General features: G+C 37.7%; 1 protein-coding gene across 28 annotated transcripts in view; it reads left to right on the top strand.

The window, feature by feature from the left end:
- LOC105471655 (PHD finger protein 21A) overlaps positions 1-27,790 on the top strand; it is a 192,607-nt gene that overhangs the window by 46,922 nt on the left and 117,895 nt on the right. The window contains exon 3 of one of the 28 annotated variants that reach the window (XM_071074783.1): positions 25,615-25,712. The exons of the other annotated variants lie outside the window; for them this stretch is intronic. Coding sequence (XP_070930884.1) covers positions 25,695-25,712 — 18 coding nt within the window. The 5' untranslated portion in view covers positions 25,615-25,694. The remainder of the gene's footprint in view (positions 1-25,614; positions 25,713-27,790) is intronic. 28 annotated transcript variants of the gene reach the window in all.

Genomic DNA, 27,790 nt, shown 5'->3' on the forward strand with positions numbered 1-27,790 from the left:
TTCAGTGAATTTCACTGAATTCTTGGTTGGAAGGTTCTAGTGCTTTAAAACTGTAACTTGAGATTTCTGAAAGAAACTCTGGCAGATTTCTAAGTCAGCTTCTTGACCTGCAGGGCTTCAATTTGTGGCGGACAGTTTTAACTCAGAAAATCCCTGACTTGATTGGCTAAATAAATTATATGTTATATAGCCATTAAGATCATGATTTTGGAAAGTATTTTAATGATACAGGAATGTGCTCTGAAATAATAAGTGAGAGAGTATACACAACTTTATGTGCATTACAGTCTCATTTTTATGTTTATTTTGTGTATATATGTATGTGGGTGTGTAAATATACGTAAAAACAGTGTCAATATAAGATATTGGAAGGTGGTTAAGTTTACAGGTGATTTATTTTTTCTGTATACTCTTATGTATATTTTCTAAATGCTCCACAATAAATATGTTTCACTTTTAGAATCATAAATAGATGAGAAATATGATGTAAAAAATTTTTTAACATCAAGCTCTTGTCTGTTTCAGGCATAGTTCACATTTTAAAATCTAATGACATTCTTCTCATGGTATTAAATACATGAACCACTTTAGTCAGAGAATCCAACTTTTTTTTTTTTTTTTTTTTTTGAGACAGGGTCTTGCTCTGTCACCCAGGCTGGAGGGCAGTGTCGCAATCTTGGCTCACTGTAAGCTCCGCCTCCTGGGTTCACACCATTCTCCCACCTCAGTCTGCCAAGTAGCTGGGACTACAGGTGCCCGCCACCACACCTGGGCAATTTTTTGTATTTTTAGTAGAGACCGGGTTTCACTGTGTTAGCCACGATGGTCTAGATCTCCTGACCTTGTGATCCGCCCACCTCGGCCTCCCAAAGTGCTGGGATTACAGGTGTGAAGTAATGCTGAAGTATGGAAGCAACTATTAATTTCTTTAACAGGATTCACTGTCATGCTCACCCCCCACACCCTTATTTTTTGATAGGCATATATGGTCTTTTAGGGAGATATTCCAATATGGAGCCAAAGTGCTTAGTTGCTCTAGTTCTTTGCTTTCATTTTAATTCCTTATGGAGGCAATCTTAACATCCCAAAGTTTGTTGCTTGTTACTGTGGTGCTTCAGGGTTAAGCCTTCGTGGTTGCAGCTTTGGTTTCCCCCGCCTGAACAGTTTGCTGTCCTGTCTCCTTTTACCTGGTGGCCTCCTGATGAGGTTTCATGTCATAGCTTAAATGTCACTTCCTTAGAGGAGCTATCCCTGACACTCCTTCCTCTAGTCAAAATCAACTGTTTCTGTTATCTCTCATTGAACCATACTTTCCCTTCATAGTTATTCTAGTTAGGATTATGTTCAGTTGTGAATGACTGAAAACCCAAAATGAAAATGATGTAAACAGAGAAAACTTAATTTCTCTCTCATCTAAAAGTTCTGTAGGTGCCCCTAGGGCTAGGCCTGTGAAGAGTGGTTGCATGGTGTCAGGGAACCCAGGTTCCTCCTATTCTGTTGCTCTGCCATTCTCAGCATGCAGCTTTCACATCATAGTCCAAAATAGCTGCTCCATCTGGTAAGAAGGGGGAGAAGCAACAAAGAGCAAGCCCTTTATTTTTTAAGGATGTTTTCTAGAGGTTGCATGCACCACTTCCAGTTAGATCCCATGGGCCTGAACTTAGTCATATGGCCCCCGCTAGGAGCAAGGAAGTCTGGAAAATGTAGGTAGTTTATTGCCTGTGGTCGTGGCCAGATAAAATTCAAGGACTATTACTGAGTAAGAATTGGGAAATAAATACTGGGAATAATTAGCATTTTCTATTACAGTAGCATATCTGTATCTGTAGCATTACTGTTTTTTAAATATCTATCTTCCTTATTAGATTGTTAGTTTCAGGAAGGCGGGGAACATGTTTGTTTTATTTGCTTTTTTATTCCTAGTATAATATTTAGTATAATATTTAACATAGAATGATATTAACACAGAAGAGGCACTTATATTCTTTAAATGTATTATTTTATCCACCCGATCTTTTGCTCTGCTTATATCGTAATTTTTTTATAGAATGGTGTGTCTTGCTTTTTATGCTTTTTAAACCTAACTTATGAAAATCTTCTCAGATTTTTGAGTATTCTTTGAGAGTATGATTTTTAACAGCTTTAAATATTAGTATAATTGGCTATATCATGATTTTTAAAACTATTCTTCTCTTGATGATAGGGTATTTCCAGTTTTTTTGCTATTATCAATATTGCTCTGATAGATATACCCTTCTATATGAATGCGTGTTTCTCTCTGATTGTCTTAGGAGAAATTCCTAGATGGGTGATGACTGCGTGTGTTGGTCACCTATTACCCTAACAATTCTGCATCAGAAACTAGTGTTTTGTTGAGTGGCTTTCCGCACTGCCAGTACTTATACCTAACTGGTCAAAGATTTGATTATCTCTTTAAGAAAAATAAGCTTGATGAAGTAGCTTACACTTTAATAATGTGCCATATTGTTATAGGGCATTTTACCTAAGTGTTTATTTTCACACTGGGTCTATAGGTCATCTGGGGTTCTCCTGATCTAGGCTGTACTTGGCCAGGCACCTCTGCTTCAGTTTGTGGGCTGGCTGAACTTGCCTTCAGGCTGCAAGTTTGGTTAAGTCTACTCTAAATGTGTTCATTCTGAGGCCTTGCATGAAGGGATAGCAGCTACCTGGGGCGTATTCATTTCGTAGTTTACCTAAGAGCACAGGAAGCAGGCCAAACTACTAAAATACATTTTAAGACTCTGCTGGCATCAGGTTTGTTAACATCTCATTAGCCAAAAGAAGCCACATGGCCAAGCCTTGCAAAGTTATATGACAAAGGGTGTTGTGAATGTATAATTTTAAAACAGAGAGGATATGGAAATTGAAAACAATAATTCATCTACTGCACTTGGTCTAAAGGTATAAAAAAAAGCTTTTGCTACATCAAAAAAAAAAAATTTTTAACCAAATATCTCCAAATAACCCCCAGAAAAGGCTGTTTCACATTAATAGCATATATTGAGAATAAGTGATTTTCCCCAGGAGATACTATCTGTCACAGGGGAAAAAAGCACTCTGCTAATTTGGAAGATATACTGATTTGTATTTGATGCTTATCAGGAAGTATATTTTTCAAAGAATTTGCCATTTGTCCATGGCACAAATCTATTACAGTATTCCATAGAATTATCTTTTGGTTTTAAATTTTGTTATTCTTTCACACCTTCTTCTATTTCTTTTTACTCCTTTTTAGACAGATACACCCTTCTGTAGTCTTTGATTTTTTCTGCAAGTTTGCTTCTCTGACTCTGTTTAAAAATTACAGTCACCTGGCTGGGTGCGGTGGCTCACAGCTGTAATCTCAGCACTTTGGGAGGCCGAGGTAAGCGGATCACCTGAGGTCAGGAGTTTGAGACCAGCCTGGCCAACATGGCGAAACCCTGTCAATACTAAAAATACAAAAATTAGTCGGGTGTGGTGGTGAGCGCCTGTAGTCCCAGCTACTCAGGAGGCTGAGGCAGAAGAATTGCTTGAACCTGGGAGGCAGAGGCTGCAGGGAGCCAAGATGGTGCCACTGCACTCCAGTCTGGGCAACAGAGCGAGACTCATCTCAAAAAATATATATATATATAGTCACCATTTCTTACAGATCTCTTCAACATAATACTGGATGAAATACTTTTCTGGGTTTAGTAAGTTCATCTTGCCATTTATGGAATCATTCTCAATTTTAAGTTTGAATATATTTTAATACGAGATTCTGAAGCTTTTGGGAAAGAAGTTTCTGTCCCTCCTATTACTAGTTATGTTTCTGATGCATGGAACAACATAATTTAAGCTAATTAGGTAACTGAAACAAAGGACTGGGTAGGGATGGGGGAACCAGAAGTTTGATTCTATTCCTGACTCTGTAATAGACTTGTTGATAGATTTTCATTGTTGAATAACTTAATATGTCTTTTTCCATATTTGCGGAATGTTTGGATTATGCACTGAGGAGTTAATGCATGTGTATCCATTGAGTGCATGGAATTCTTTTGTAGGTGAGTTCTATTTAAAAGGAAATTATTGGCTGTAGTCATGGTGGTTAACTTCATCTCATATGTAACACTTTCATCTTACATGTAAAGTACTACTTTTCTAAGAAGCTTAGAACATTTCACATTTAACTCAATGACAAGTGTGTCATTGTAATACATAAACTGAGATGTGGACTTTGTGACTTAACCATTATCGTATAATTTATCAGTATCAGATTCAATATTAGAATCCAGATTGCTGTACTCTTCATTCAGTTTTATTTAGTAACTCTGTAAAGCTTTATCTATCAAATATTTTTTTGAAATAGGACGTTAGGCAAAATAATTATTTTGCCTTTAGGCCTCATTACCTTGGAGTCAAAGAAGTAAGTTAGATCCTATAGTCCTAGTGTTTGTTACCTGATATATGACTATTTCCAGCCTCTAATACCAGTTACCATAAAATGTTATCCTCCGTGCCTCACAGCCAAACTAGTGTGATTGGCTCATCACATTGGAATTTAAAATTGTTGTCTTAGAAATCTTTTCACTGTGATGGAAACCTGACTTTATCCAGAGCTTAGGAATTTCCTAAGATTTAGTCTAGTTCATCCCTCCTGTGTAATATTTATGTGAAGCCATTGGTCCAATTGTTTGTTGAGTTTATTGCCACTTGTGTACATCAAAGGACATCAGCTCCTCCTTTTCATCAAATACAGGAAATGTAATATTTCAGATTTCTGCTGGTGAAATCCTGTTGGCTTATATTCAGCCAAGATGAGATGAAGGAAAGGCTCAGAAATAACTGGCTACAAGTATGAAAGTTCTGCAGATCGAGAGGTTGTATATATGTGATGTGACCGTGGTTCCCAGTGCTGTATTATCTCCTCTCCTTTTTACCTGTCTTCTTGGAGTGTGATTGTCTCTGTTGCTGCTAGTTTTACCTAAGTGGTGAAAGATTTGACTATCTCTTTAAGAAAGAGATACTTGATTGAGTAACTTATGCTTTAGTAACGTGCCGCATTATTATAGGGCATTTTATCTGAGTATGGCAGAGGAAATCAAGTCAGTTGATGATTTATTACAGATACATCAATCTGTTTGCTGAGTTAAGGCAGAGCAATCTTCATGTGAGTTTATCCTAGTAACTTATTTTTGGTGCTGGCAAACTGAATGACTTTTAAAATTCAAATTGAATTTCTTAGCCCTTGTCATCAGGTGTTATATATCTTGACACTGGGCTACTAGAAAATACTGACTGGAATCTACTGTATTTTTTTTTTCCACTTTGCTCATCTATTGCTTAGCTGAGAGCAGTTGCTTCAAGCTATGAAAATAAAATCAAAGGCCAAGTTTGTGGAATGTTTTTCAAGCCTGTGGTATCTGCCTTTTTTTTTCTTTTGCATAGAACATATCTGTATTTCAGAATGTTTAGGGACTCTTCCACTCTTTAGAGAACGTTAATTTTTGAATGATAGGCAGTGTGAATAACAGATGCTTTTTAGGAGCCAATACAACTGACACCACCTCTCTACTATATCATGTGCTTTCAAATAATGTGCTTATATGTATATGTGCTTTCAAATAATCCATTCCCCCGTATTTATTCCCTTTTCTCTAGGATGTGTGCTTTCCAGACTTCTTTATCATTCCGAGAGTCTGATTCATCTGTCTTATTCCACATGTGTTTATTGCGAGTTTACTCTGATGAAAGGCATGATACTAGGCCCTTGGAGGATGCAGAGAATGAAAATCTTGCAGTGTCACTTCCATGTGACTGGTTATGACCTACAAGGCATTCAAGCTCATTAGCATTGGTACCTTTAACAGCTCATTCTCATACATACCCCATAAATTCCCTGCTGTCACCTTTACTTGCTGGGCTCTCTCAAGACTGTGCCTTCTTCACACATCCTCTTCTCTATACCTGGAATTTTCTTACCTCTTTACCTGGTTAATTCCTACATATACTTTGAAGACTCAGCTTAAGCAAGATCCTCTACAAGCTTTTCTTGACTTCTTTCTACCTTCCGAGCAGAGTTAGACACTCCTCTTCTGTGTACTCATGGTACTTGGTACTTGTGCCTACTTTATTTGGCACTCATTGTGGTACTTATTTGCACTCATCGAGTTGTATTGTAATTGCTTGTAAGATCCTCACAGGCAAGGACTGTGTCTTGCTCACGTTTGTACCCCTCAAGTCTAGAATGGTAGATTAGCAGCAAGTGTTTTTGAATGTTATTAATTCATTATGCCCTCAGAAAGCTAGTAAGGTGGCCAAAGATGTCCATACCAAGGGTTCACCATCAAAAGAAAATTCCCATTTAAATGGTCCAATTCAGTTTTGTGGAGGGGGTGGAATATTCTCATTATTATTTCCTACTTCAGTGTTTCGGGAGAATTCAGTGCCATTATTAACTCTATTCCAATTTAGAGCAGCTTTATCTTAGTTTCAGAAAAGGACAGTTTTTATTAAGTGAAGTTGTATAAACTAGTAAACGAATCTGGGGCCACCAGTTTGAAAACTTGATACATCTAGAAACAAGTCTCTTCTGCAGTGTTGCTACATCGCTTACCTCAGAAAACCCTTCATTTTCTCCCCCATGCCTGCCTCCCCATGAATCCATACATACCTTATCCTCTAGACTTTTCAGATACTTGTTATGCTGTGTTGTTTCTTCAACCTGGGATGTTTTTACCTGTCTTTGCATAGTGCAAACCTAGGGTCACTTCATACCTTTCTTCTGGCAGACCCACTTACAGGACCGTATAGTACAGAAATCACCACAAAAGAAAATTTGAAAACAAATGTGATTGAATCAAGGTGCATTAGTAAGTAATACATTAGCTATATATGCATATTATAGAATAATATGTAGCTGTTAAAAAAGAATGAGGTGCTTAACTGAATGGAAAGATGAGTAGAAAGTAAAAACAAAGCAAATTGTAAAACAGACATACAGTATAATTCAATATTAGTTTAAAATACAAAATACTAAAAAACTGTGTTTGTATTTATGCATTCATGGTCATTTATACTTGAAAATGCATGGGAAAAGGTCTAGATTATCTAGAATTATTTACACAGAACCTTTCACAGTGATTGCTTCTAAGAAGTGAGGTTCAAGAGAGGTGGCCAAGAAAGCTGACACTTTTAACTTTATATATGCTTTTTAAATTTAAATTTATTTATTTTTATTTTGTTTGTTTATTATTTTTAGAGGCAAGGTCTTGCTCTGTCGCCCAAGCTGGAGTGCAGTGATACAATCATAGCTCACTGGGGTCTTGAACTCCTGGGCTCAAGTAATCCTACCACCTGAGCCTCCCGAGTGGCTGGGGCTACAGGCATGCACCGTCACGCCTGGCTAATTTATTTTTATGTTTTTAGAAACAGGTTCTCATTTTGTTGCCCAGCCTGGTCTTGAATTCCTGGCAAGTGATTCTTCTGACTCAGCCTCCCAAGTAACTGGGATTATAGGTTCAAACCACAATGACTGGCTGAATTTATTTTTTATAAGGAACGCATATTAATTTTTTAAAACTGTTGAGTTATAACATAAATAGACATCTAATATATATTTATATGTATGCACATATGGCTCAAATATATTATTACACACTGAAACCACTAGGTAACTAATACCTATATCAGTAATCAGAATATCACTATCACGACAGAAATCCCTTTGTCCTCCCCCAGTTCACTACCTCCTCTGCCAGAGGAAATACCTTTGTTACTTCTAAGATGGACTAATTTTGCCTAGGTATCAAATAAAATAGAGCCTACTTTTTTCTGTCTGGCTTATTTTGTTCAGCATGTTTATGAGACTACATCCCTTTCTTTTGAAGTTTAAAAAAACTTTTTACTTTGAAATAATTACAGATTCACAGGAAGTTGTCTTTTAAAATTTTAAATCACTAAAGAAAAAAAGTTTGTCATCTCTTGGATGTGTCCACCCTAACATCTCATGGCATACATAGTCAGGTGCTTTCTCTTTTGTGAGCCAGGAGCTCCTTGCTCTGTGACTTTTGTGTATCTCTTACCACATATCTTTAACTATTTGTTTGTGTGTCATTTCTTCCTCTCTAGATTGTAAGCCTCTGTGAACTGCAATCCCTTCACCCTTATACACCTGCTTTATACCCTAGTGCTTCACACACAGTGGCACCTAAACCATTTTTGTTCAAGAAAAGGAGTAAATTCTAGTCGTGGCTGTGCTAGTCACTGACAGACTTTGTGTCCATTGAATTTCTCTGAGCTGATTTCCTCAACTGTAATATAGACGTTATAATTGTATCTCTACAGATGCTTTTAGCTGTATGTAACAGAAAGCCCAACTAAAAGTGGCTACGGTAGTAAGTGGATTTATTGATTCAAATAAGGAGAATTTGCTAGAATTGCTCAGTTCAGCAGCTCAGCAACACTATCAGGACCCATATTCTGGTCATCTTTCTGCACTGCCACACTCAGCATGTCAGCAAGCACTGCTCCTTGTCACAGGATGGCTGCTGTGGCCCCAGGCTTTACATCTTCACACATGAACATCCTGGGGCAACAAAGGACCATTTCTTATTAAATATCTCTTTTTATGATTATGGAAAATAATTAGAAGCCTTTCAACAGAACTTGGCATCTCATTGACCACAGTTCTGTCATTTGCCAATGCCTAGTTCCTGGCAAGAAGGAGTCCAAGATTGATTTATGTCCTGGAGCTGGAGATTTTCTTCTCGAGCATTTGGAAGCTAGATACCTAAAATAGTTTTTTGTTATCAGGGAAGAGAAAGGGTGGAGAATAATGGATATTGAAGAAAGTTAACAATGTCTGTCCCTGTAACACTTTTCTTTACTAATGTAAATTAAGGATAATGTATATCTAAAGATATATGCATGCTGAAATACCATGAAGTTACAATATATCATTAGTGCTTGATACTGGCTCTGTGGATTATTTTAGAAAAGTCTCCCTTTGCCGCCCTAGCTAGCAGCCTGCTTTAGGGCAAGGAGTACAGAAACAATTTTACTCTTTGCCAAAGCAATACATTATTAGAAGGGTAAATCTATTACAGAAAATAATGTAATTTATTTCAAATGTGAATTATAAATTGTTTTTTAATTTTTTGATATTTAAAAATTATCTATAAATTATCATTATTGTCGTTGATATTAATATAGCGTTTTGGATTTTTCCTTTTTAAAATACCGAATATGTTAAATGACAGGCCAAATCATATATTCCTTCACTTCTTTTTTTCCCCCCAACAGATTAGGGTGAAGAACCAGACGGGAAAAAGAAGTTTACTCTTTAACTGGTATCTTTTTATGGTAGCTGGTTAGATGAGAGGCTGTCCTGCAAAATTATGTTTTCAGAAGATGTTTCTAAAAGTTGATTTACTCCAAGTTTAGGAAGCAAGTATTTGTGTGAATCAGCAGGGTTTAGCTAACCTGTCTCATCCTAACTCTATCTGAAAAGGAGAGAGGGATTCTTAGTTTCTGTCAGTGAAGCACCAAACATTCCTTCGCTCTGAGAAATGAGGCCCTAGAAATTTTCAACTAATGTGTTCAGTTGTCACTCTTTCTCCTACTCCCACCTCCATTGCCGTTTAAAAAACCTCTCCCACTTTGCCTAAACAAATCATATCATTTTGACCAAGAAGAATGCTAAAGATAGAGATCAGTTCTGAACTTAATTTTCCCTATGAGCAGTAAATGATTATTACTCATCTGGTTTTATCTAGTGCTTCTGTCGTGTAATATAGGAATTGGGGAAAAAATTAACTCCTTTCTTGTGGAGTGAAGAAGCACAAATGAACTTACCCTGAAAAGTTCTGTTACCTGAAGGAAAATAATTGAGTGAAATTGGGGGAGTGTGTTAATCAACAGAACTTGAAATTCGTTTTTCTGAGTATGTGATTTTATTTATTAGAGATTCTAGAAGTTTGCCTTGAATTTGAGACAAATTCACATATGATTTTGAGTTAATCCACCAGTGCCTTTTAATTGTAACATTTATAAACATCTGTCATAGAGACTGATTTCTGCTTATCCTATGATGTGGGTTCATCAGATAAAACAGTATTTGCAGGTTATCAAAAGTGCTGCCCCTTAGCTTCATCAGCTCCTGCTAATAGCTGATAAAATTATATATAACTCTTTAAATTTCTAGTATTCCTTTTTACAGCTTCCCTTCCCCTAGCTCTTACTTGCTCAATTATATACTTTATGGGTAAAGTGGTTTTAGCTATTACTTCAGAGTATCCTTCTGAAGAGAAATTGATTAGTTCTCCAAAAATGGAAAGACTAGTATGATTCTCTAGGGCAGGGATTGGTAAAATTATGACTTGAACATGGGCCAAATCTGTCCTGCCACCTGTATAGTTATTAGAACACAACCACACTCTTTCCATTTACATATTCTCCATGACTGACTGCTTTCGTGCCACAATGGCAGAGTTAAATAGTCTTAACAAAGACAGTATGGCCTTACAGTAGTTACTATCTGGTTATTTTTAGAAAGTTTACCAATCTTACTCTAGAGAAATTTAACCAGAAAGGCACTCAACTTAGAGATATTAGGCACCATATAACAGCCTTGGGCAGGAGTGAGTGCTACACTGTATATAGACTATATGTATACTGAAAACAGGATATATGGTGTATATGGAATAGTAAGAGCTCCTTCTCTCATAAACATGCCAGCTCCCCAGAGAATTCAATTAATTTTGAATACCTCATTTTTTTAGCCACTTTTATTTTTTGTCTCTATTCCTCTCCCCACCTCTCTCTTATAGGTTTATTGAGGCATAATTAATGTAAAAAATGATACACCTTGAAAGAGTCTAATTTTTGATGGTGCGAAACCATCATCATGATCAAGATGAGCATATGCATCACCTCTGAAGTGTTCTTGGTCGTCTCATTCATCCTTCTCTCAATCCAGTCCCCAGGCAAACACTGGTCTGCTTTTTGTAACCCAGTTTTTAGCTGTTACAAATAACATTAATTTGAGCATTCATGTCCAAGTCTTTGTGTGGAGATCTGCTTTCATTTCTCTTCAATAAATGCCTTAGTATGTCTGGGTTGTATAGTAGGTATGTTTTTAACTTTTTAAGAAACTGCCAATATGTTTTCCAAAGTGGTTGTACTATTTTACGTTCCTTCTAGTAGTGTATGAGAGTTCTAGCTGCTCCACATTCTTAGCACTTCAATCTTAAATATGAACATAGCCAAGAATCACTGGATATTTAAGGGAAGCCACTAATGTGCAAGTCAGAGCAGGCCAAGAGAATTGGAAGGGACAGTAAAAGAAGATATTGCATCAGTGAAACAAGGAGAGGATGCTAGAAATAAAGGAACAATTAGAAAACAAGAACAATTCTTGATTAACAAAAAAAAAAGGTTGGAAAACAAAATTGGAGCTGTCTCTCAGTAAATAGATGGAAGAGACAAGGAGGGGGATAGACAGCAGAATAGAGAAAAATTTTAATAGGGTCACCCAGAAAGTCTCATGCCTGGCTAATAAAAGTTCTGAGACAAGGGAACAGAGAAAATGGAGAAAAGAAAACCATCCAATAACTAATACAAGGAAATGTCCCACAACCGAAGGGCATATAATTCCAGATTAATAGAATCCACTGAGTGCCTAAAACAGTGAATGAAAAAAACCTCATACCAAGACACAACATGGTGAAACTTTAGCAAAACAAGAATAAAAGATCCTAAAAGCTTCCTCAGAGGGGGGGAAAAAAAAACAGTTGCGAACAGGAATTGGGAATCAGATGGCATCAGACTTCTCAGCAACAACAAAGAAAGTTAGCAGTCATTGGAATGATGCTTTACAAATTCTGAAAAGTAGTGATTTCCAGTGTAGAATTCTGTACCCAACCCATCTCTTGATCAAGTCTGGGGATAGAATAGACATTTTAAGATATGCAGGGTCACAAAACTTACCTCCCATACATCTTTTTTGAGGGAGCTATTGGAGGAAGTTCTCCATCAAACAAGAAAGTGAACCAATAAAGATGAAGGCATTGATTCCGAAAACAGGGATTTCAGTATCAAAGAAAATCCCATTTGATGAAGGGAAAAACTTAATAATTGTTGTACAACAGGTTTAGAAAACAGCCGGTTTAGTTTGGACAGGAGGATGGAAGACTTAGGAGAAACAAAGCTAAGAAAGTGGACCAATATAACATACAATGTGTTTTGAGCCATTATTGAGAGATATGTTATAGTTTCTTTGGAAAGTATGGGAAAGAATTAATTGTAGAATTATAGAAAACCAAATGAATGACAAAGCAAGTCAATTTTAAGTTCCAGGAATAGCAAAATGTTGTATAAGAAGTATAGGTGTCTCACCAATTAATTAATGTTATTTATATAACAATACAAGCCTTAAATATGGATTTAATCATTAAAATGGCCATGCTATCCAAAGCAATCTACAGATTCAATGCTATTCCTATTAAATGACCATTAAGGTTCTTCACAGAACTAGAGAAAACTGTTTTAAGATTCATATGGGATCAAAACAGAACCTGAATAGCCAAGGCAATTCTTAGCCAAAAGAACAAAGCTAGTGGAGGCATCATGCTAACCGACTTCAAACTATACTACAGGGTCACAGTGACCAAAACAGCATGGTACTGGTACAGAAACAGCATAGACTAATAGAACAGAATACAGAACCCAGAAATAAGACTGCACACCTACAGCTACCTGATCTTCGACAAACCTGACAAAAACAAGCAATGGGGATGGAATTCCCTATTCAGTAAGTGGTGCTGGGATTGCTGGCTAGCCATATGCAGAAAATTAAAACTGTAGCCCTTCCTTATATCATATACAAAAATAAACTCAAGGTAGATTAAAGACTTAAATGTAAAACCCAAAACTATAAAAGCCCTGGTAGGTAACCTCAGCAATACCATTCAGAACATAAGCATTGGCACAGATTTCACGATGAAGATGCCAAAAGCAATTGGGCAAAAATTGACAAATGGGATCCAAATAAACTAAAGAGCTTCTGCACAGCAAAAGAAACTATCAACAGAGTAAACAGCCTACAGAATGGGAGAAAATGTTTGCACACTGTGCATCTGACAAAGGTCTAATATCCAGCATCTATATGGAACTTAAACAAATTTACAAGAAAAAAAACAACCCCATTACAAAGTGGGCAAAGGACATGAACAGACACTTTTGAAAAGGAGACACGCATGTGGCCAACAATCATATGAAAAAAAGCTCAACATCACTGATCTTTAGAGAAGTGCACATCAGAACCACAATGAATGGTTCCATCTGCTTAGAAATAGTCTCTTTTAATATCAATGAATTCTTAAGTAAAAAATATTACTTTATATAGTATAACATAATTTTATATGAGTATGTGCTAAGATTACAACTTGTGGTTTCTTGCCTTTTTTTCTTTCTTAGAGCTGTAGGAGGAGACTAGAATATTGGCAGTAGGAGTTGAAGTCCATCATTTCTTTAAACATTTGTTTTTCAAAAGTTTATAAAAGTAATTCATGGTTGGGGTGTAGTGGCTTACACCTGTAATCTCAGCATTTTGGTAGGCTGAGATGGGAGGATTGCTTGAGGCCAGGAGTTTGAGACCAGCCAGGCCAACGTGGCAAGACCCCATCCATGTTTTTAAAAAGTCGTGCATATTTATTTGGCAAATTCAGTAAAGAGAGAAATCTAATTTAACTGTGATCCTACTTCCATGTTTTAGATCCTTTGAGTCTTTTTTTCTGTTCCATAAATTTATATTAAAAAATAAAATGGGCTGGGTGCGGTGGCTCACACCTGTAATCCCAGCACTTTGGGAGGCCGAGGCGAGTGGATCACCTGAGGTCAGGAGTTTGAGACCAGGCTGACCAACGTGGGCAAAACCCTGTCTCTGCTAAAAATACAAAAAAAAAATTAGCTGGGCGTGGTGGTGGGTGCCTGTAATCCCAGCTACTTGGGAGGCTGAGGCAGGAGAATTGCTTGAATCCAGGAGGCAGAAGTTGCAGTGAGCCGAGTTTGAGCCACTGCACTCCAGCCTGGGCGACAGAGCGAGACTCTGTCTCAAATAAATAAATACTACAATGGAGGCTGGGTACAATGGCTTATGCCTGTCATCCCAGCACTTTGGGAGGCTGAGGCAGGAGGATCCTTTTGAGGCCAGTTTGAGACTAGCCTAGGCACCATGGCAACATCCCATCTCTACACAAAATAAAAAATGTTAGCCAGGTGTGGTGGCATGTGTGTAGTCCCAGCTACTTGGGAAGCTGAGTCAGGAGGATTGCTTGAACCCAGGAATTCGAGGTTACAGTGAGCTACGATCATACCACTGCACTCCAGTCTTGGCGACAGTGGAACCCTGTCTTTTAATACACCATAGAATACTATGCAGCCATAAAAAAGGATGAGTTTGTGTCCTTTGTAGGGACATGGATGCAGCTGGAAACCATCATTCTTAGCAAACTGTCACAAGAACAGAAAACCAAACACCGCATGTTCTCACTCATAGGTGGGAACTGAACAATGAGATCACTTGGACTCAGGAAGGGGAACATCACACACCGGGGCCTATCATGGGGAGGGGGGAGGGGGGAGGGATTGCATTGGGAGTTATACCTGATGTAAATGACGAGTTGATGGGTGCAGCACACCAACATGGCACAAGTATACATATGTAACAAACCTGCACATTATGCACATGTACCCTACAACTTAAAGTATAATAATAATAAATAAATTAAAAAAAAAGAAACTAAAAATAAATAAATAAATAAATAAAATTGAGATTGGTATTATACTTATTATTTTAGAAATACTTACTTTGTCTATATCTTGAGCATTTCTTTACATTCTTAATTATTCTTCAGGAATAATAGTTTTTAGTGGCTTGATAGTATCCTATCATTTGGGTAGGGTATCATATATACAGAGTTTATTTAATTAGTTCACTATTTTTAGACATTTAAATTATTCACAGTTTTTTACTGTTATATGCCTAGCTTTGCAGTGTACATTCTTGGACACAAATATTTGTACATAATTTTGATTATTTCCTAGAAGTAAAAAAAAAATCAGATAAGAAATAAATAAATAGATGCTTCTACACATCTTTGTGAAGACTTCTTCGGTATGTTTAGTAGAATCTAACTCCAACTAGCTTAATTTTGAAGGGGAATTATTGGAACTGTATTAGGGCACCTTGGGTGACCCTGGGGCAGTTTTAGGGGCTGGAACTGGAGTCTCTGTCTCTTGTGTCTCTTCGTCTTTCTTTGCATCTGCTTCATTTCCGCTGTCAAGAGATTGACTTTCTCAGCTTTTCCTGTATTCGTAGCAGGCAAAAGGCTCTGGTCACTGTGAAGTTCCCATGTTTGTATCGTCCCCATTCTAGACACTATCCCAGACCCACTGGCTTGTTCTCATTCCAGATTTTGGAAAGAGAATGTAATAAGCCTGCTTTGAGCCAGGGGACCATGTTACTAGTACAGACATGGCTAGATCAGAGAGCCCATCTCAGAGAAAAGAGTTCTGAGTTAGGCAGATAGCCTAAAAAGTTTCTGAAGCCTTTTATGTTACCTAATTGCTCTCTAGAAAGACTGTGCATGTTTAGGGTCAGTCATTTTATTAAAGGAGAAGTTATTTAACATGCTGGATGGAATTCCTACCTTGAATCTAATGAAAAGTTTTAATCCTCAATTCATTTGGCAAATAATTATCGGGCACTTCCTATGTGCCAGGTACCTTTCTAGATGCTGAGAATATATCAGTCCTACAAGACTAAGTTCGTGCCTGTCCTTTTTAGTCAGCTGTTAGAAGGTGAGTTTCCTTTGAATTGCCCTTCAAAATATCCTTTCAAAGTCTTAATCAGATTTCATTTTACCAACAACATGACACAGTTAAGCCTGGTGTAAAGAGGAAACACCTATAATGTTTCCTCTGTTGGATACCATTCATTTTTTCTAAGTAAATGATTGGAAGTTGTGAGGTTATGATACTTGACATTTAAGAATGTTAACAGTTTAACCTGTCTCCTCCTCTTACCCCCATGATAGGGCAGCAGTAGAGTGTAGGGAGGTGTTCAGGCTATGACTTTCTAGTTTCTGTTTTCTGCAGGTTTAAGTGAGATCCTTCACATTTAACAAGGCTTTGTTAAAGGTGAGATGTTAGGGACTAGAGTTCTCCAGGTTGGAAACTTAACTGACAGAAAAACCTTTGCAAAGTAGGAAAACAGGTATGTTTTGAATTTCTACCAAAAACAAATTAGACTTTTTTTTTTTTTAATTTGTGCCTGTCAGGTTAGTAGTAAAGTCACTCACTGACAAAGTTGAAAATAGTCTGTGTGAGACTGGAGTTTTAGAGGAAAAATTCCCTTAAGCACCATATTTTTACACTTGGCTCCTCTGAGTCGGCTCTCATCTAGAAAATTTATGATGCATTTATGCCAAGGTTAGTGTGGAGTGCCTTCTCATGAGACCCGATCTCAGTTTCATAGGTCCTCCTTCAAGTGAGCTAGGGTAAGTTCTAGAACAGCCTAGTGCCTTTTGCACTTGTGAGACCTCTTGCTGCTGGAGTTAGGGTTTTAGGTGATTTTACTTATTTCAGCCTGAGTCATATAGACGACATTTTAAAAGAGATACCAATTCTCTTTTTTCCTCTATTTGAAAAGCAAAACATGGAGAACAGAAAGTACAGTTTTTCCCTTTATAGGTCAAGACATTTCATTCGTTTTGCAGTTTCTAAACCAGCCTGGGTTCATTGGGAAAATAAAGCCCTAATGCGCTTGGCACCTAATACACTCCTGTGCATCTAGATTGATAATTGAGAAAATAGTCACTGAAATATTTGTGTTTTTTGGTTTAAATGAGGAATCCTGGCTGAGGAAGGCTGATGGGAAACCCTCTCCCATAAAACTTATAGACATGCAAAGATTATAGCTGAGTTGAGTGTACATTGATAGGGTAACTGCTTATGTAGTTCTAAGATGGAAAATAAAAAGGTCTTAAGCATTACTGGACATGACCACTGGACATGACCCAGTAAAAACCGTTCTGCTCTTAGTTTCCTTAGGCACAAAATGAGCTTGGGGGAAAAAAAACTCCCAATTGTAGTTTTTATATAAACCAAAACAGATGAATGTCAATAATATTTTTTGTGTGCTAACATTTTAATTTTTTCAGCACTTACTATAGCCATCTTGACTTTTTTTTTTTTTTTTTTTTTTTACTGTATTTAAAGCAAAAAAATCAGTTATCTTTAAGCTGAGGTACTTGATTAGTTTTTTTTTTTTATTTTTTTTAATTTTTATTTTTTGGAGACGGAGTCTCGCTCTGTCGCCCAGGCTGGAGTGCAGTGGTGCAATCTCGCCTCACTGCAAGCTCCACCTTCCGGGTTCACGCCATTCTCCTGCTTCAGCCTCCCAAGTAGCTGGGACTACAGGTGCCCGCCACCACGCCCGGCTAATTTTGTGTATTTTTAGTAAAGATGGGGTTTCATCGTGTTAGCCAGGATGGTCTTGATCTCCTGACCTCGTGATCCGCCCACCTCGGCCTCCCAAAGTGCTGGGATTACAGGCATGAGCCACTGCGCCCGGCCGATTAGTTTTTAAAATAGATAAACAAAAAGCACCTCAGCCCACTGTTTGTGCTTATAAATAATATAATTGTTTTATGGAACTGAGTCCTGGGGAGGAGGACAGCATAAGGATTGTTGGCTAAAAGTGTCAGAGTTTTCAGGAAGCACAAGGATTCTATAGCTAATCTGAAAGTTTCCCTTTCTAAGGGTCTTTTAAGCAGCAGCAAATGCAAAATAAATCTACATTGTATTTCTGCAACTAAATCCTGATTCATTGATTGGGAGAGCCTTTATTGGTGAAGTAAACATACAGGTAAAACAGAGTTTCATGGGCCATAAAAATGACATTGTCTCTCTTGAACAAGTTCAGATTTCTTGATATTAACAGAAACTTAATTTCTCCTGTCTCCATTCTCCCCGTTTTAGAAAGACTTTTACAAGGACCTATTTTTTAAAAGTCCAGTTTCTCTTTTTAAAATCTTGACTGTGATATTAGCTCACGCTAATTTGAGAACTATCAGGGTTTACAGTTCTTAAAGTAAAAGTTTTCCTTTTGTCCATCACCTCCATATTTAACCTAGGACATAATTGGAGTTATCTTTTTCATAGAAACTGACCCACACAGCCCAAGCCAGTGAAAATGCAAAGCCTGTTTTGCTCTCTGAATCCCCTGCCAGGTATCCCATGGAATAAGATTGGAGTTATTGACTGTCTTGAGAAAGACTTAATGAAAACAAAATTGCTAAATTGCTACCTAACTTAAAAAAATGTAAATAGTTCTGTTTTCTCTGTATAAGATGAGATTCAAAACTGGAGGCATTAAATTACATAAAGGGTATTTTGTTACTTTAAGATAGGAAACAGAGAAGCAATAACTTTATTTTAAAAAAAAAACAGGTTACATGGAAAACTTCTCATTGAGAAGGTATTGCATGAGCTATAAAGAAGCAAAAATATTTTAAATGTCAAGACTTTCAATAAAAGGTGCATTAAAGAGCCTCCTGGTGGCAGCAGTTCTTTGTTGCCAGTGTCCTCATTTGAGACACCTGCCAAATGGGAACTGATTCTGAATTAGCAAAACAAAACTATTCAATTTGCCATATCCTTTTAACGCCAAGTAAAATAATGTGTTGAGCGTTTAAAAATTCTGATTTTAGGCTTAGATCGTGTTATATTTTCAATGAATCCCCTGCTATGTAACTTATAAATGCCTTAAAGGTAAATCAGGGAGTCTGCATGTAAATTGTTGGGCGTCTATATTAAGAGATTCCATGACTCCTTCTGCCTCTGTGCCTGACAGTCCTTTGATGATGTAATGTATAGACTTGGTAATTTTGTTGGATCTCAGTTCAGATGACCTACTAGTAAAGGGATGAATTGACTGCTCTAGGGAATTGGAAAGGTCAATGGAAAGAAACCTGTGGCTAGCATTTGTATAACAGTAAAAGCTCTGTGGAGAGCAAAGTCTCAACTGACTCACTGGTTTAATTGTCACGCCTCATTCTGAATGCCGGTTCTAGTGGGTTACTGTGTACTCTATACTTTTCCCATCAGTTGTAGACCAGTTATCAAGAGTGAGTTGTGTTTGTTTCCAGACTTGATTCTGCCATTTGTTCTTGTTATTGTAATTTAATTAACCATTATTAAACCAATGAGTTTTAAAAAACCAAGTTGTTTTCATGAAATCTATAATTTAATGCTTTGGAAATGATAAAAAAAAAAATACTAAAAATTTGCTGCTGTTATATTTGGGTAAGAGAACTATAACAGAACGGGGTAAATTATTAATGTCCAGAAGGATTCTACATTCAGATTGCTTCAGAGTATCTTAAGTTCTCGCCATAATTTAAAAGTCCAAAATGGAAATGGTGGAGGATGCACTATAGTTATGGGTTATGAAAGACAGACATTTTGGCACTCTAACCTGTAGATCCATATAAACAGAAAGTCTGGTCCTATATTACAAGATTACCAAATGAAGGTTCATTTAAACTAAAATAAAATGCTTAGGTATGCTTATCAAATTTTTGTGATTTCCTGCTTTGTATGACTTTTTTTCCTTATCTGATCAACTGCTGGTCCTAATCATTACTGGTTAAGAGAGCTTCTATTGTATTGCTTCAGGGTACTAGACCTGAAAGGTAATCTTTCAGCATTTAATTCATTCATTCACAAATATTTATGGAGTATCTATTATTTGGAGGCATTCCACTCAGCCTCAGTGATGAACAAGGCTGAAAAAGCTTCTCTTCTTAAGGAACTTACCTTCTGGTGGCATATTAGTGAGAGTATAGTGATTTGAATAGTAATGATTTTTCTCAACAGTTGTAGAGTAATAAGATCTAGTCTTTGATTTGAAGGCCAGTGCCACATCTTCTTGTAAACTGCTGGTTCTCAACCCTAGCTTGTACCCTAATAAAATGAAAAGCTTTTGAAAAATCCTGCATACGGGACTGCACCTTAGACCAGTTGAATCAGAATCTTTGAGAATGGCACCCAGGCATACAAAGATGTGTAGGAGTAGGTAAGTGGATTTTAGTTAAAGTTGTTTAATATTGCCCAAACTGAATTGGATAACCCCAAGCCAATTTGACATAGCATTTTTATTCCTGAATCATCTGGGGGCAAATCTGTATGTTGTTAGTTTGTCAGAGTTAATGATTTGTTTGTTTAAATCTTGCTAGAGAAGAAACTTTATGTAATATAATTTTCAAGGATTACTATCATATTAATACTCTGACTTTCAGCTTTTCCTTTTAGAAAAACATTTTTTAAAATGAGTTGATTGAAATTCTTTTTTGACTATAGTTAGAGGAATACAACTTTTACCAGCGTATTTTAGTTTTCAGAAACATTTTAGTGGGTCAGAAGCCTCAAGAAAAGCATCATATATTTTATTTGCTTAAAATATTAATGTTCAACTTTCTTCCTCCACTGCCATGATGATGCTTGTGAAAAAGCTTGTGGCGAAGGGGGGCAAAATAAGCAAGATCTGAATGGAATCGTGGATGCTGCCAATTTTTAGCAGGTTCTCCAAGAGAAAGTGAATGGAAAAGCTTGGAATCTCGTTGGAGGGGTTGTAACCATCACATGCAGCAAGAGCAAGGCCACTGTAACTTTTGAGGTGCCTTTTTCCAAAAGGTTTTTGAAATATATCACAAAAAAATCCTTGAAGAAGAATAATTTATGTGATTGATTGCACATAGTTGCTAACAGCAAATGGAGTTACAAATTATGTTACTTCCAGATTAACCAGGTAGAAGAACAGGAGGAAGATAAGGATTGAAACTCATTTATCTGGAATATTTTATATGAGTCATTGAATAAGATGGGGAACAAAAAAAATTAATGTTCAGCCTATATGAAACACTGATTAAGGTTAGAACTCCATGCTGAGGCATGGGGTTCTTTTTACCAGTCATAGTATATATGTAATTATATATATAATGAAGAAAGAATAATTGATGTCAAAGATACTGATAACATCTTAAAATAAAATATCCTCTTAAGAATGATTTCATTTATACTTAATCTTTAGGTCCAGCAACTTTGGAGGTTGAAAGTATAGCACATTTATGATTTTTCTTCCTAGCTCTTACAAAATATTAGTTGTGCATTCTTGCTTTTATTTACACACTTATATCAAAAGAGGACTAGAAGTTAGTACCCTTTACTTTTAGGTATTTGTTTCACTAGTAGTTCTTTCATAATGATATTTTGTAAATCAGTTACATATATTATAAAAAGTGTTTTATTCTGCTATCCATGAGAGATGTGATCTAGTGTTCTGTGAAACCAAACATTTATCAGGACACTAAATCAACTTCCAAAATACACATTACATTTGATTATGAATTTTGAATTGAAAATGTAGTCCTAATCATTCAGTTCTGCCTTTAGAATAATAATGCTTTGGGAGCGGGTACATTACTCGAGGCCCTTAGATTTTCACCTTGTTGTGTAGAAGTAGCTTCTTTTCATCCCTGATTTGCCTTCATGTGAGAATTATTCTTCTACTTCATCTTGTAGCACATGTGTATCTGCATGGGCATCATACACACGCACATGCCCCTTAAAGATGGAACTGTTAATTTTCCGTTTCTGTGATCCCTTTGCTTATTCATCATGGTAAGCCTGGTAATGCCGAGACCAGCTCGGTCGGGGAGACCCTAACCCAGCAGCGCTAGAGGAATTAAAGACACACACACAGAAATAGAGAGGTGTAAAGTGGGCAATCTGGGGTCTTACAGCCTTCAGAGCTGAGAACCCCAATAGAGATTTACCACCACGTATTTAATAACAGCAAGCCAGTCATTAGCATTGTTTCTGTAGATATTAGATTAACTAAAAGTATCCCTTATGGGAAACGAGATTAACTAAAAGTATCCCTTATGGGAAATGAAGGGATGGGCTGAAATAAAGGGATGGGTTTGGCTAGTTATCTGCAGCAGGAGCATGTCCTTAAGGCACAGATTGCTCATGCTATTGTTTGTGGTTTAAGAACGCCTTTAAGCAGTTTTCTGCCCTAGGTGGGCCAGGTGTTCCTTGCCCTCATTCGGGTAAACCCACAACCTTCCGGCGTGGGTGTTATGGCCATCAATAGTACGTCACAGAGATTTTGTTTATGGCCAGTTTTGGGGCCAGTTTACGGCCAGATTTTGGGGGGACTGTTCCCAACATGGTAAGATGGCTTGGTCAAAGATGTCCAAGAAGGTGGAAAAGCCTTGCTAACTGGAAGTAAAAGGGAAAATATTTAAAGATTTACTAGGCGATTAACTGCTTTGATAAAGATTTCATCAGGGCACATGGTGAAAAACTGATAGAAATAGAATATTTTCTTACCAGCACTAGCAGCTAGGAGCAATTTAGCTCCATGACTATCTTACTTCTTCTATCCCTACCTTTTGTTTTAGTTAAACTATTGTTGGCTCCTGTGTAGTACTTAGCAGTTTTCAATTCTGTAAAGTAAACATGTGTTTTTTTTTTTTTTTTTTTCTTATCGGAGCTCAGAAAACTGATAGGCAGTGAGGTTGAATGGCTAGTACAAAGGTATTTGGTAGGTGTATGAGTGAAGACTCTTCTGCTTTCCAGTGATAGAAACTCAATTCAATGTTGTTGAAGGAAAAGAGATTTATTGGTATATATAACTAGTAAGTTCAGGGATATAGCTGCTTTCGGGCATGGATGGATTTAGGACCTTTAGGACACTTTCTCCCTCTTTTGGCTTCATTTGCTTACAGGCTGCCCTGTACTGGCAGAGGTTACTTCTGGCAGCTCTAGGTTTACAACCTGCCATTTAATCACTCCAATGAAGAGGTTAAGTTTTTTTGTTTGTTTGTTTTTTCCTGGAAGTACCAGCATAGAGCATGGGCATGATTTTTAGGTCCATTTTCAAATCAGTCATCCTTTTGTGGCTGGGGAACTGGAGTCCCCTCATTGTTTGGGCCTGGGTCACGTGCTACTCCTGGATCATCTCAACCTTGACTATTGACTATTCCATTGACTGTTTTCATAGGAGTAAACTTTGGGAGGCTACCTTATATTTGGAATTCTACTAGTAGTTTGAAAAACATATGGGGGAAAGGAAGCTTGATAGAAAAGCTATTTTTGGATATTTTAAATGTTCCGACCATTGCAAGAAGCTCCTGGTTTCTGTACAGAAGAATTTTTGTCCCAGTTTACCTTTTCTTCTTCTGCGTGTTTCCCCATCCACTATCACCTTTCTTTCTGCTTCTTAGCTTAAGTCCATTCCTTCATCCAATCCTTTGTCTTCCTCTAATGTCTTCCTCCGTGGGAGCAGAGACCAGTTTCCTCACTCCTGTGAGTTGAGACATGATGACCATTCTCTTCCTTCAAGGGAAGTACTACAGAATGGAATTGCACATTGGCATACTTAAAAACAGCTGGTTAAATGAGAATTCCGTTTTCTCTGTGTAGACAAGAAGCTTTGTGTTTCTGAAGACCAAAGTCAGAGTACTCTGTTTCAGGTTTCCTTAGGCAGCTTCAACCCATGTGTCTCTCGAGGCCCCAGAAGGAGTCTAGACACTGGAAATGAAGGCCTAGTAAACTCTTTTGTGCCCAAGATGGTATGAGAATGGAGGCGGGAGGTAACGCTAAATGCTCTGGTTTTCATTCTGGCTGTCACAAGAATAAAAATGACCTAACTGTATTTTGGGCCCCCAGGCAGCACTGAAATGACATGCCACCTGCTGACCTAATCCATTTCATTTCTGGTACTAGGATAGCCAAAGCAATTTGCTCAATTTGCAATTGACTATTTACTCTTTAAAGCAGCGATGATTAGATCTAGCGTAAGAAACCACATACTTTATTTATCAAGAATTAAAACTTGAAAGGTGGAAAGTTATCCTTTTTGGAAGAAGCCATTTAAATGTGGTGTATTTTACCTCAGAGAGACTAACTATGCTTTTAGAAAGCTACTTTTTGCTGCTGTTTCCCAGGAAGGAGTACAATCTGCTGATGAGATTTAAGATAACAGAAGTGTTTCTCAGCAGCAGCTGAATGGGACAGAGAACTCAGAGACTGCTATATTTATCTTTAGGTAAATTTTTGCAATTTACTAGAAAAAAATCCGTGTAGCATGCAAGCAGATTAACTCATGTTAATCCAGCAGCTGCTTCTCTGGCAAATAGTAGAGAGGGGTGTATGTCATAGCTGTAGTCCTGCATACACACTCAGGTGCTGGACATACTTCTTTTGTCTCGATGCCAAGAGCCGCATAGGCTGATGTGTTCCTGTTTCCTCAATTTTAATTTTTAAAAATCTTATTAATTCCAATTCTTTCTCTTCACCATTAAATTGAAGTAATTAAAAATTGTAAATTATAGTTTCAGGAGCTTGGACTATGCTCTTGAACATTGTACTTAATAGTTTCATGTATAGTACTGCAATTGATGAATTAAAATTATGGAAGTACCTACTTCATTCCCCTCCCAGAGATGCTTATGTCAGTAAGTAACATGCTGGCAGAATTAAGGTGTCTGCTTCCAGTTCAGCCCTCTTTTATTTCTTGTTGCTTTTTGTGATTCGGCAGCTATGGAATTTGCCTCCCTGCATGGGCCTCTCAGAAGCCAGCTCTCCTGCTCTCCCCAACATGCTCACAGTCAGCAGAACAGGGAAATCACACTGATCAGCACACCACTCAGTTGATCAAAGTAAGCCGGCCACTTTTCTTCAACAAGACCCAGCGGTATTAGTCCCCACGCCTTCTCCTGCCGTGAGCAAGGCCACTGGAACGCTGCTGGCAACATTAGTCTGTGTGTAAAAAAGCTGCTTATGTTCCCTTTACCATAGCTTTGGCCTAGGCCAAGTTAAGGGGGGAAAATAGGAGGCAAATGTCCCGACAGCTAGTATCTCTTCTTTTTAAAACTTGGCGTGAAGCATTTCCTTTCAGTGGCAATCCCTAGTGGCAATCGCTAACTCTGCTGGGGAAAGACTTGCTAATTTTCTTTTAATTGCATAAGAGCAGAGCAATACAGCAAATTGAACATGTGGTGACTACATGAAATATATGATAGAATATGGTCTTACTTTGAGCTAATCACAGGTCTGACAAATATACAAAATTAAAATAAGCCACATTTTTTAGTACTTAATCTCTTGATTCTGTTGCTTTTTATTGTTTGCTGGAGAGTCTTACGTTGTTTTGTAGGGAACCTATGGTTCTCAGTGCTAATTTGTTGGATATAGACAGCAGTTTGCTATTCGTGACTAATGGGTGCATAATTCCCTTCCTTGTAAACAATTGGCATTTCAGTACAGTTTACAATATGGAACGTGGAGGGGACCCCCTGAGTAGGACAGTGGCTGCTCTTTGTCACTTGCAGCTGTGTTTGCAAGGGAGCATGCTGGCAACCAGCAAGGAGAGTGCTGTGACAGGTGGGAAGAGCGAAACCAGAAATATGCTTCTCCTTTCTCCTATCTTCTTTCTATCCCTCCTTCCCCCCCACACCCTCTTCTACCTGACCTTCTGTTTTTCTTCTCTTCCCCTTTTAGAAGCCATCTGTTTCCCTCTACCAGTTCTATTTGGCTTGCAGATGCCACTGTACAGGAATACACTGTGTTGAAGCTAGCCTATGCTTGACCTACTGAACGTATGTATTTGGGCTGGGTTCAACCTAATGGATCAAAGGGAATGGTGAGGGCATAAAAAATTTCATAACTTTTACACAGCAATTATGGAGACTCAAAAGGACAACATACCTTACTATCAGGATTTCAGAAATGATAGAGGACTTTTTAAAGCCTGGCTCTGACAGTTCTGTGTTACTTTCTCTTAGAGATGGGAACAACATTAGTTTGTGTGTAAAAAGCTGTTTATATTGCCTTGGCCTGGACCAGGCCTAGGCAAGTGGGGAGAAAAGGAGGAAAATGCCCCAACAACGATAATCTCTCCTTTTGAAAACTTGGTGTGAAGCATTGTCATCCCTGCTGTCAGTAACACAAGCTGTCATTCTGCAGAGCTAGTTTAGCTATTCCCTAACAGACAGCTAGTTACTGCAGAGCTAGTTTAGCTATTCCCTAACAGACAGCTAGTTACTGCAGAGCTAGTTTAGCTATTCCCTAACAGACAGCTAGTTACTACAGAGCTAGTTTAGCTATTCCCTAACAGACAGCTAGCTAATAGTCTGCCTTCTATGGTCTACCTTCAATTATCTATTCCTCAGACATTGCTGGTGGGAATGTAAAATGGTACAGCCAGTTGAAAAACAGTCTGGTAGTTTCTCAAAATATTAAACATAGACTTACCATGTGGCTGAGCAGTTATTCCTAGGTATATATATTTCCAGGTATAGATCCTAAAGAAATGAAAACATACATTCAAACAAAAAAAATTTTTTTTTTTTTTTTGAGATGGAGTCTTGCTCTGTCGCCCAGGCTGGAGTGCAGTGGCACCATCTTGGCTCCCTGCAGCCTCTGCCTCCCGGGTTCAAGCAATTCCCCTGCCTCAGCCTCCCAAGTAGCTGGGATTACAGGCGTATGCCACCATGCCCTGCTAATTTTTGTATTTTTAGTAGAGATGGGGTTTTACCATGTTGGCCAGGCTGGTCTCAAACTCCTGACCTCAGGTGACCCACCTGCCTCAACCTCCAAAAGTGCTGGGATTACAAGTGTGAGCCACCATGCCCAGCCCTCAAACAAAAATTTCTACATGGATGTTCATAGTATTATTCATGGCACCCAAAAAGTGGAAACAACCCATCAACTGATGGATAGTTAAATAAAGTGTGGTATATCCATGCAGTGGAATATTATTTGACAGTAAAAAGGAATGAAGTACTACATGTAGAATGATACATGCTACAACATGGATGAATCTTGAAAACATTATGCTAAGTAAAAGAAGCCAATCATAAAAGGCCTCATACTGTATGATTCTGTTTGTAAGAAATGTTTAGAATATGCACCTCCCTAGAGACAGAAAGTCAATTAATGGTTGCCCAGGGCTGGGGGAATTGTGGATATGTGTGAGTGGTTGGGGAATGGGGAGTGACTGCTAATGTCACAGGGTTCCTTTTAGGGCAGTGACGATGTTCTGAAATTAATTCTGGGGTTGTACAACTGTGGATATGTTAAAAGCCGTTGAATTCTACACTTCAAGCAGATGAATTGTGTGATACATGAATTGTATCTCAATACATCTGTTTTTAAAAAGTATTACATATTTCATTTGGTCTCAGGGCACTGAAATGTCTTTTAATTCAAAGTTATACTGGCTAGGAGAACCCATATTTTCAATAAAGGATACCAGCCTAATAATGGTAATAACTTATTTGCATAGTGTGCCGTTGTTTACCCAGAGTTTTCACGTGCTTTATGTAATTTGATCCCCACTGGACCTCACCATGCAGATGAAATTGACACAAAGAAAAAGTGACTTCTCTTAAGCTTACACAACCAAGAATTGGTAGAACAAGTATTTAATCTCAGGCTTTCTGGTTGTTAGTCACTGCCTTCTTGTCAGAACAATGTCAGAACATTGCAGAGAAATAATAATATCTTCCAGACTCTTAATTATGCTTTAACCCTTTCAGTTCTTGAATGTGACTAGAAAAGTCATTCACCTTCTCTGTCTTGCTTTCCTTACGTGAAAAATGGAGATAATAATGCTTCCTAACTAAAAGTCATTTACCTTCTTGACTTGGTTTCTTTATCCAGAAGAACAAACCAG

The sequence above is a fragment of the Macaca nemestrina genome, chromosome 12, assembly GCF_043159975.1.
Source record: "Macaca nemestrina isolate mMacNem1 chromosome 12, mMacNem.hap1, whole genome shotgun sequence".
In the NCBI taxonomy this organism is placed as follows: domain Eukaryota; kingdom Metazoa; phylum Chordata; class Mammalia; order Primates; family Cercopithecidae; genus Macaca; species Macaca nemestrina.